Below are 11,102 nucleotides of genomic sequence, written 5' to 3'. Positions count from 1 at the left end.
GAGAGAAGGAGAGAGACAGATGGAGAGGTTTAGGGAGGGAATTCAAGAACTTAGGGCGTAGGCAGCTAATGGTGGAGTGAAGGGGAGGTGTTCACAAGAGGCCAGAATTGGAGGAGTGCAGAGATCATGGAGGCTTGTAGGATCTAGAGGAGGAGGTTACAGAGAAATAGGGCAGGCAAGGTAATGGAAGGATTTGAACAGGAGGATGAGGATTGTAAATTTGAGGAATTGGGGGGGAACTGAGAATCAACATAGGTCAGAACCAAACGCACGAGGTCACAAAGATGTTTCAAGGCAGGAGTTTCTTCGGATGTAATACCTGCGCCCCTCCCCTTCACGGCCCTGACAGGGCCGGTGGACAATCAGCACCGGGAAAAAGCGGGCGTCGTGGTAGTTGGGTGGGTTCTCGCTGACCGCCAGCTGGCTGGAGTAGGAGCGGCACTGATCGTCACGGCAGCGCTCATTGATGTTGCTGCTGCGGCTGTGCCACAGGCCGGTCCGGCGGGAGCCATGCATGCGGCAGAGCGAGAAGCGGCTGGTGTCGAGGGAGAAGCGCGAGTGGCTGCGGCACACATTGCGGGAGAAGATGGAGGAGCTGCTGGACCTCCCGTCGCAGTCCGTGCGGACAATGCCGCAAGCTGAGTAGCCATTGCAGATGGACAAGGAGGCTAGGTCCATCAATACGGCCTCCGAGTAGCTGGGGATGAGCTGCCGGTTGGTGCGGATGTGCCACTCGAGCTCAGTGCTGTCCACGGTGCCGACTCGGGCCACTGGGGAGCACTGGCCAGTCTCCTCAGTTGGGGTCACCCCCACGTACTCCAGCCCAAAGAGTTTCTCCACGTGATAGTGGACGTTGGCAGTCCGATATTCCACTAGGACCCTGAGAGGCCAAGATAGCATGAGCAGGCCTGCCACCCAGAAGGCGTAGTGCGAGATGTACCATGGGAGGCGGTCAGGGTTGACATAGACCATCATGTAATCCTTGAAGTCCACATTCTTGAGCTGCATCCCTTCCCGGGCCTCCATATAGTCATCCAGGCCCTCGATCTCGCTGAAAAAGTGTGCCCGCTGGTTCAAGTAACAGTTCTCCGACTCGGTGTTGGCAAAACTGAAACACTTGGTGAAACGCAGCCTGGTGGCCGGGTAGCACTCCAGACCCAGCAGCTCCTTCGACACATCCCGCACGCCGCACCGGACATACTCAAACTCTGCCTCGGCCACGTGCGTGTTGACCCGCTCATGGTACACCTGCGTGGTGGTGTAGGCATCGCCGTTGCGGTAGCGGGTCACCTGGCGCGTGCGCCGCACAAAGTGGTAACTGATGGCCTTCCACCAGATGCAGGGCGTGGCCTGCTGCATGCGGCCTATGCGCTCGTAGACGCTGTCGATGTCTGCTTTGTACTGGAGCTCACTCCGAGCATGGCAGTGCCAGCATTCCACCAGGTAGACCATGTAGAGCATCGCCAGGAAGGCCAGCGGGATGTAAACGTACCCGTTGGAGCAGGGACTATCATGGTAGATCATGGACTTGCCCTTTAGGGAGCTGTCAAAGCTGAGTTTGGTGACTCGGGTTAACTGGCACCAGGCCACAGCCCCCAGGCATCCATACATCAGAAGAGAGAGGATCAGGCACTTCCAGTGCGACTCCCGGCAAACTGAGGTACTCAGTGACTGTTTCGCTGGTCTCTGCTGCTTGTAATCCGTCCCAGGAAGCAAATGGAAACAAGAAATGCAGAGTTATTAGTGTCAGTGGTAATCTTTTTCTAAGTTAATATATCAAGCAAACGTGGAATAAGAAAATTTAGCACCCAAGCTCACTTTTTCTCTAAGCCTTGTAGAATGCCCTCTATTCTGGACATGAGTCCATTTAATTTTGTCCCAGAGACCATGCATAAAACTCCGTCTATTGCCCTTTCCCATTTAATTTCCTACCATAGCCCACACACAATCTGCTCTCTCCTGGACTCAACCTATTTCATCTACCAGATTCCATATATAACCCACTCTATTCTGAATTCAACTTCATCTAATCTTCTTCACAAACCATGTACAGCCTGCTTCACCATGAACTCTACTCAATTCAATCTCCTTTCCTAGACCATCCCGTGTCTAATCTACCGTGGGCCCTGCCTCATTTGGTCTCTTTCCATTGGCCATTATACAACCCATTCTCTCATGATCTCTGTCTAGTCTCCAAACGCTTCTGAGGAAGAGTTGAACAGCATTACTCCCAAAGATAGATTTGGCAGAAGGCAATGTATCCATCTAATGCCATAATCTAAATTAACCCAATGCCTCTCTTACAATTACAGTCCTATGATTCCCCGGAACTCAGCAATCATCAAACTGTACGCTGATGTGATTATAAAGACACAATACTGCGGATGCTGGAAATCTGGAATACAAACAGAAATATAGTAAGAAAATGCTGGAAATACTCAGTAGGTCTTGCAGCATCTGTGGAGAGAGAAACAGCATTAACATTTCAGGATGATGACCTTTCATTTGATTCTCTCTCTCTATATTAATCCAATAAACCAGCGTTTGCATTTGAGTTTGTTCTCCATCGCTATCCTCCTGTCAGGTGAAAGGTCCATTCAGCCTCAAGTCTTGTCTGAACTGTATTAATTTTGTGCTTGTATGTTTTAGTTCTGCCCAGAGTCCCAAATTTAATAGCTTACTGACCTCACCAATTATACATCACTTTGCAGATTACAAAAAGATTTAAGAAAGGTCAATTTCATTGAGTTCCTCTCTATAATTATCCATCACCAGCTCGCTTCCTTCTGTCTTCTTTCATTTCCTCCTTCCTAGTTTCCAGTACCACGGAAACAGTGTAAATGGATTCACACCCATTCGCCCTCAAATTTGCAATCTTTGAGTTGTTGTCAACATAGAACACAGATTGGGCAGTAAGGCCTTCTCCATGATGGGAGGGGTAGTACATTCAGACAGCAACTTAGCCCTAAGCTGTTATGTCAATGTACACACAAACATATAAAAGGAAGGGCTGGAAAAGACTATCAGACCCACTCACCCAATTCAGACATGGTGTGACCAGTACACCATGGAGCCAATTGCTGGCCATGGATCTTGTTTCAGAGACAGAAAGCCAGAAGATAAAAACCCTATGGCTAATTCATGCCCATAGTTTCCTTTTTAAGTACTGCTGTGATGTCTTAGTTACCTCATGTAGGCTGTTCCAGAGGGCAACAACTCTAAGAAGAAATACTGCCCAACTTCTTGTCCAACTATTTTATATGCTTTCTCTGTAGTCCTACCTTCCCATATCCTAGTGCCATTTCTTGATAGACTGTGGACAATAAGTAATTCATTAGCTTGTCAAAGTAATCAAAGGGCCCCTCACACCCATTATGTGGTAAAGTCTCTGAGCCCTGTCTGCCCAAGAACAGGGGGAGATAAAAGCATAGCAAACAGGCATGTGTTGAATGAGAGTTTTGTGAGGTAGTCCTTTGGGATTGAGTTCTGGCATGGAAACAACATAGAGGCCTGAAGTTGGGATGGAATCTGGTTCTGCTGTGTTTTTACCACAAGGCTAGGTCAGCATCAATACGCAACAGAGAGGTCACCTGCTGCCCCATGCTCTCACACCTGGACTTCAATTTGTGGGGCATCCGTGGGATTCAAATCCCATCAGATATTATGCCATAAATAACATTCAGTGGCACAGACATCCAAGGGAAGGAAGACACAGGTACACTGATGAGTGGGCCCCACCAGCAACATATTTCATGACAAACGACCCCAGAGAGAACACTTGTTCCAGCACTCTAAGGCATCATTTTCTAAGTTTGCTCTGTTGTCAGGCAACATTTACCTGATGCCAATGTGTACTAAACACTTTCCACTATATTAAAAGAACTAAATAAACCCATGGCGGAGAGCACACCAGTGGTTTGCTAATGTGTGCTCTCAGTGGACAAGGCTCAGTGAATGTTGGGATAATTGGCTCTTGGATGTCCACTAGATTAGAATCCTGTCTCTCTCATGTGGGTTTTCTTTAGTATTTCAGAGGTTATGTGATAATGTGATGAAATACAACAGCAACAACAACTTGCAGCTTTAATATAACATAATGTTTAAAGGTCCCTCGTAAGACAGACATCAATTGAAATTTGACATTGAGCCACAGAAGTAGAAATCAGGAAGGCTGACTAAAAGTTTGGCAAAAGAGGTAGGCTTTAAAAAGCATCTTAAAGGGGGAAAGCAAGGCAGAGAGTTTAGGGAGAGAATTCCGGAGTATAAGACCAAAGCAGCTTAAGGCACAGCCACAAATGGCGGAGTAAATAAAGGATGTATTGTGTCTGCGAAGAGGGAATGAGTGATTCATGGTGGAATCAGGAAGGAATATAGCAGCTACAATGAGAATGATCAGTGGAGGGGCGGGGGTTGGGGAGTGGGGAGGGAGTTCGACAAGTGGCGGTTAGCAACAACCTATGGTCTTTGAACATGGAATCAGGGTCTGAAGCATTCCTATGCCTCCTGGCTCCGCATTGAAGATAATAATATTTGAAAATCATACCTTGCTGGTTGTAGCCCCCTCAATGGCTGCCTGTTAGGTCACATGTAGACCTGCTTCCTTAAGTGCCTCAGGGCAAATCAAACTTTGAGTAAGGGGCATCAAACAGATCTAGACCTCCCACTGCCCCCCACCTCGCCCCCCCCCACCTTTTATTTGCATATTCCGTGATGCTAATGTGTCTTTTCAGTTATGGGCACCACACACCAATTTTTTGATACTTACCAGTACCACAGCCGGCACACTTTCAGCCTAAAATGAACACGTGCTTCCTGCCCGCCATATTGGAGGCTTAGGGGGCCGTCAACCGCCTGAAAAATTAGCTTTGCGCACCCGAACTATTAGGCCTTTATCTCCGTGAGACAATGCAGTTGCTGAAATCTTCCACTAGATGCTGCCTACTCGGTTCTGATCAGGTTTTCAGATTATTTTGTCTGAGGGCCATGACAGACAGAGAAATTGTGAGCTTTCCAAGGTAAATCGTGCGGTTAAAAAGTGATTATCTGCCTGGAAGGCCCATCGGGGGGATGTCTGTTCATATTCTGTCTGTTGTGCTGTACCAGCTCCATTACAGTTATGAAAAAGGTGGCAGTCTTCCATAGATGAACGTGTGCTGTAAAGCAAGTGAATTATTTAGTTGAAGTGCTTAATGTTTGAGCACAGACATTTAGTTGTGGTTATTAGTTTCCTGTTTCTAAGAACGGGGTCATGAGTATATCAGATTGTGATGGAGATTTATGTACTGATGGTGTTTTCACACTGTTGTAGGGAACTTCAATTTTCACCCCACTGCTTTACATTATCAATCATTTTCCAACACGTTCCTAAATCAACTTGCTTTGAGCAAAAATGCCTATGTACATTTCTCCCAATTTTTTTATTTCCATTGAAATTAAAGGAAGTAAGAATTGGGACAGACATGGAACAGGCTGCTGATTCATTATTAATTGCTGTTCACTATAGAGCAAAATAAAAATAAGGAACTTGGAAATACAGGGACAGGAGTGGTTCATTCGAGACTGTTCTGCCATTCAATTGGATCAGGTCTGAATGTGCCCCAGCACCATTCACCTGCCTTTGCTCCATATCCCATACCCCCACCTAATAATCAATCTCAGTCTTGAAAGCTCAGCACCCGCAGTCTTTTGGAGAGAATTCCAGATTCCCACTCTCCTTTGTGTGAAACAGTGATTCCCGATTTCACTCTTAGCTCTAATTCTAAGATTGTGTCTCCTTGTTCTGAATTTCCAGGCCAAACAAAATCCTGTCAAATTCCTTGGATGGCCTTCTCACTGGGCTGACACCCACCCCGATCTCTCCACAATTTTACAGTGAGATGGTGAGGCCTAGGCAGGTTCCCCCCTGCCCCGCCACCCTTGTCCCAACTGAGGCCCTTAATTGGTCAGTGAATGACCACTTAAGGGCTGTTCCATGCCCAGCCAATTTTCAGGATGACCTCCCTCCCCCACCCCCCGAGTTCAGAAAGGGGAAAGCCTGGAAAGTGACCCTGCTCAGGCCTTAGGCAGGAAGGGTGGGACAAGGGGTGCTTTCATCAATGGCTTCCTTTCAACATTGGGTGCTCCCTCTCTGCCAATGTCTGGCCCCTGCGGATGCTCCCGCTTCCCATCAACCTCCCCATCCCCTTCCACCCTTCCCCTCTGGACCTCACCTCCCTTCCCTGCCTTGAGACCCACCACACTTACCTGGTCTTGGACTCCCAGGACTTAGGCTCTGGGGACTGCTTGTAGTCCCAGTCCTGTCCACTGCAGCTTCTGGTGCGGCTGGAACTAGAGAGCTGCCGGCCAACCAGATTGGACAGCAGCTCTGTCATGTGGGACTTACTCCTGACTGAGGGGTCTAAGTCCCATTTCCAGCCAACTAATACTTGTTGGAGCGATAAATGGCTGTGGGCAGCTTGCATCGGCGGGGATGTGCTCCCCGCTGGCTCTTTGGGTGGTGGGCTGGGGAACCCCACCGTCCAAAAAATGTTGGCCCTGGACTGAAGGGCTTACTAGACAGGCCTGGAGGTGCAGTCAAAGGGGAAATCCTCTTGTGTTGCTGGGATGGTGGTGAGAGGTATTCACACCTAGGATTATATGAGCATCTCTGAATCTCTCCTGAGGAGAATTGAAAGCATCTAGGGAAGGGTTTGAAGTTAAGATGTAAACTGGGATTTTAGATTATTTGTGTAATTTCCCCAGATCAAAGGTGGGTTTGAAGGCACCTAGCAAACAAGGGAAGGTTTTAAAGTATCCATATACTTTTCAGATCAAAGGAAAAGTTTAGAGTTAAAGATAATTGATTTGCATTTTATCTGAAAACAGACTTTCGTGCCATGTTGCCATAGGGATGGGTTGACAGGGGAAGATTTCTTTATTTTAATATGTCTCTGCTGTTTTCAGAGTCTTTGAGGCAGTCAGCCTGGGAGCAGTCTGTGAGAGGGCAGTCTGTGGCCAAAGCCAGCACTACGTAGAAATTTTGAGTGGGCTCATGCTCAGAAGGAATATCCAAATTCATAAGGAATTAAAGACAGCCAAATCTGCCTAATAAAGCTCATGGAAGATATCAGCAGTGGAATCCACACAGAGTGTTTTCTGGAAGTCTAAGTGCCAGACTGGGAAACTACTGACAATTGGAGTGAATTCCTGGGATCTGTGACATACTCAGTGTGGAATTCTCCTACGCCCCCGACGGCGGGTTCAATGGCGGGTGGTGGGGGGAGAATTCGGCGGGAGGTCCAAAAATCAGTTTCATGCCCGTGTGAAATGATGACAGGATCTTCTGATACTGCTGGGCATGGCGGGTCGCAATTCCTGCCAGAGGTCGGCATGAAACCCATTTGCATCCCACTAATGGGATACAGATGAAGGCCTGAATGGAAACTTCCCTCGCACCCAATTCTCCACAACGCTAGCGGGAAAACATGCCAATCCAGAATATGTCTGCAACAACAAGGAGTGCAAATGTCAGGACTTAGCTTCAGAAGGCCTTGGTCCACTCGTGGACATCCAAGGAGAAGATGGAGGTCTCCAGCTACTGGATCCTGGAGCACCACTTGCAGCATAGGATGGGTGGAGCTTCATCCACATGGCTATCTGTGAAGCAGCCTCCAGAGATGGGAGTTCTCCAAGCAGCAATCTTGCTCAGCCTTTGGACCTTCTTCCAGGGACTTCACCATGGGTTTGGATCGTCGAACTACAAGTGGAAGGCAGCAGGAGGTACTGTTGCATGGCGAGAGTCATGGTGGGCAGGGGTGGGGGTGGAGGCCTGGAGGGGGTACCAGTTAGAGGTGCTGGAAAGAGTGTTACAGGGATGTAGCAAGGCAGCAGTTGGAACAGAGAGGGGGTTGTTATGTGCAGGTGTGAAGAGGCTCACAGGGAGGGGTTGGTGGAGTCAATTGTTGACTCAGGGTAGGCGTGATATGAGGGAATGGTGAGGGCTACAGAAGGCACAGGAAGCTGGTAGAGTGCAAGGGAACAGTGCAACAATGTCACATAAAGGGACGCAGAGGATCATTGGTGGGGACGCGTAGATACAGTAAGACTTGGGGAGTGGGAAGGACGAGGGCGGGCAGGTCAATGGTCACAGGTTAGGTTTCTTGGGGAGGGAAGATACATGAAAGTTGACATGGACATTGTCAAAGGAGAAGGGGGAGGGCTGGAGGGTAACGATGGGGATGTCAAACGTAATGCTGCGGGGTCAATGGGGGAAAGGGTGTAGATGACTGCGGGAGGGGACATGGTGCTGGAGCTCATAAAGGATGTCACAGCCACCATTACTGGTCTGATCGAAACTAAGATGAGCATCATGTTGGAGATCCCGAGATGCTGCAAGGGAATAGGGTCAGCGGGTAGGCGGAGATGCAGCTCATCTCAACTGGGCAACTGAAAGGAAACCCCAGCAGGCAGTAGGGACCTGGGACCATGAAACTTTGATGGGTGAAAGCTCAGCTTGCACAGGAGAGTGCTTGCACATGGCTAGCAAAGGCCCTGGCACATACCCATCTCCCTGCAGATGCAATCGGCGGGGTCAGATGTCCGCGGGAGAGAAGGGTGGGGGCATCTTTGGTAAGCCTAAAGGACAACGCCAAAATAAAAGAGTAGACATTATTGAAGTGAAAGTGATTATATTTACATAAGTTTTAAATGTGACAATCAATTGTTCACCTGTGCAACCAGCTGAGGTCAATATTTCTTGATTTTCCTTGGCCGACTCCTTCTTTTAGATGGCATCCACAGCAGGAATGGAGACAGCCTGCTGAGTAGTTGGCCTTTTGCCTTGGATAACTTTGGCGCCCATCTTCTGGACAGCCAAGGCTTGGAGGGGCACCGACTTCCTTTGGCTGTCCTCCTGCGAGCCAACTGCTCCCATTGTGGTGACAGAGGACAAGGTTGGACGGGGTCACAGGCAGAGGGGATTCTGTAGCCACTGCAGAAGCTCCCCCATGGCTGGCATGGTGGAGTGCAGGTCTGTGTGCTGAATCTGCTGGACTAGGATCTCCATGGAGCCTGCCAACCTCCCACAGAGATCTCGATGCACGCACAGGTCGGCATTGCTTCATCAGCCAGGAGGCGGATGCACTCCTCTGACTTGTGTGCTACTCTGTTGATGGCCTTCAATACCTCTGCCTGATATTCCCTCACCTCTTGCTGATTCTGCACCATCAGTTGGAAGACCGATTCCAAAGGCCTGTCATTGGTCTTGGACCTCACAGATGCCTCTTCCCCAGCACTCCTCTGAGTGCTGGTGAGTTTGGCTGACTCTGCCTCCACCAGCTGTGGACATGTGTCCATGTGGTGACCACCAGAATGTGAGACCCTTCCTACGCTGGAGGTTGTACCTACTGAGGTGTGTGTCCCTGAGATGATGGAGGCTGTTAATGTCTGCTGTGATGCCTCTACAAATGCACATCTCTCCTTCTGTCCACTCTCCCGGCCCCTCCCTGGGCTAGAGCTTCTGCTGAGGCCTGACAGGGTTCCTCTGGCTCGGGCCTTGGCCTCTTCCTGGTGGCACCTGTAAGTGAGGGAGGAGAGAGCGACTGACAACATGAGCTGCCTCCAATATGGAGGCACCCTTGGCCCTCAAATTTCTGCACCAGGCGTGGATCCTTACCGGCTGGAGGCCCAAATCTAAGCTCCCCATCTCCAATTGCCTGGCCCTGCACCACATCTGCCAGCTAGGCTGCCCTCTTCTTGAACTCTGTGAGAACTTTCAGATGTGGGTTCCCCCTCCCTCCCACCATCCCCTCCCCACATTCCCTGTCTTGTCCCATTCTTGCCAGTTGTGCCTCAACTTATCCTGCTCAAAGAAAATAGAAAAGATTTGTTTGAGAGGAGTTGTATGATGCATCTATTTGCACATACCAATTTTGTGTTCATTTCTCATGCTTCCACTCTTAGAGATAATCCACTGGATGATGTGACATGGCATTAATGCTCTGCAAGTTGTCCAGAAGGGTTGTGGGCCAGCTCCCTCCAGAGCGCTGAGCCCATCCACATGCAAGGATAAGTCTCAGGGAGGTATTTCATTTGTGGAGATTGATGGTACCCTCTGCATCTGTGTCCATTTCCCACACACCCCGCCCCCCCACCCCCCCCCAACTCCTTCCAAACAGCATTGGTGTCTCTACGTGGAAGGGTGAAGGAGGCACAGTGGACACTACGCTGCAGAGTGGATGCACTGCAGTGGGGCTCTGAGGCACGACCATATGCCATTGCCATTGAGGCCCATGTACCGTGACATTTATTGATTTAGTTGTGGTTAGTGTGAGCAGCTGGAGCTTCACTTACCTGGCGGAGTGGATGCGGTTGTTCATCCTATTCTGGTATTGTATGGCTGACAGGTGCTGGACAGCCTGGGCACTGACACCATCGGCAAGCTGAGGGTTGGTTTTCCCTGCTTGGCCTCCTCCTCCCTTCAGCCACAAAAAGAACACTCCTCCTGACCACCGCATGGTTAAGGGGGACTCGCAGGGAGGAGTCACTGAACTTGGGCCTTGGACCTTCCCCTCCCATTCCTGACATCTCCATAGGACTTGACAGTAAGTTAAATGTCTGGGCGCCTTTTAAATATGGCACCCGGATATGACGGTGGGGCGCATGCCATCCAGCTAGACATCGGGGAACCCCCGACGGCGTAATTAATGACGCTGGGGTCGCAAGGTTCTGCAGGATTTCCTGTCGGCCTCTGCAGTGGGAAACACTCCCCGAACCCGCCACGGGACTTAGCTCCTGATGGGAGAATTCCGCCCATTGCTTTGGTTCCAGGAGAATTGAATGACTGCTCACGAATCTGTAATGCAAAAAGGGATTCTAGGTTGAAATTGAAAGTAGAACAGGGAGTGTTCTGTTGGGAATGTTGGTTTAAATTTAAGTTAGCTGTGCTTGCTTTGTTTTGACGTTTGTCACAGTAAACATTTCCCATTAAAACATGCAATCTTGTTGCATTCTCTTTTCAGTTAATAACCGAGAGCTTAAATTTCTTTTTGAAAGTTACCGGTCTCTGCTGAGATCAGGAGAATGTTGAATTTGTACATTTGGGCAGGAATGAAAGCCCAATTTTA

At 49.2% G+C, this 11,102-nt stretch overlaps 1 protein-coding gene across 1 annotated transcript; it reads right to left on the bottom strand.

The window, feature by feature from the left end:
* Positions 1-276: 276 nt before the first annotated feature.
* LOC121292295 (transmembrane protein 151B) lies at positions 277-8,911 on the bottom strand. The gene is made up of 4 exons (XM_041214144.1): positions 8,818-8,911; positions 7,224-7,353; positions 3,282-3,399; positions 277-1,692 (listed from the first exon to the last, which is right to left on the bottom strand). The coding sequence occupies exons 1-4, from the start codon at positions 8,909-8,911 to the stop codon at positions 277-279; spliced, it is 1,758 nt and encodes a 585-aa protein (XP_041070078.1).
* Positions 8,912-11,102: the final 2,191 nt, after the last annotated feature.

This window comes from Carcharodon carcharias, chromosome 20, assembly GCF_017639515.1.
Source record: "Carcharodon carcharias isolate sCarCar2 chromosome 20, sCarCar2.pri, whole genome shotgun sequence".
Taxonomy (NCBI): Eukaryota; Metazoa; Chordata; class Chondrichthyes; order Lamniformes; family Lamnidae; genus Carcharodon; species Carcharodon carcharias.
This window is presented reverse-complemented; position numbering and strand designations above follow the sequence as displayed.

Coding starts and splice junctions, on each gene's coding strand:
- LOC121292295 (XM_041214144.1), bottom strand. CDS start 8,911: ATGGGAGCAGTTGGCTCGCAGGAGGACAGCCAAAGGAAGTCGGTGCCC. Junction 7,354..8,817: donor GGGCGCCAAAGTTATCCAAG/GCAAAAGGCCAA, acceptor GACCTCTGGCAG/GAATTGCGACCCGCCATGCC. Junction 3,400..7,223: donor TTGAACCCGCCGTCGGGGGC/GTAGGAGAATTC, acceptor GTTCTTGGGCAG/ACAGGGCTCAGAGACTTTAC.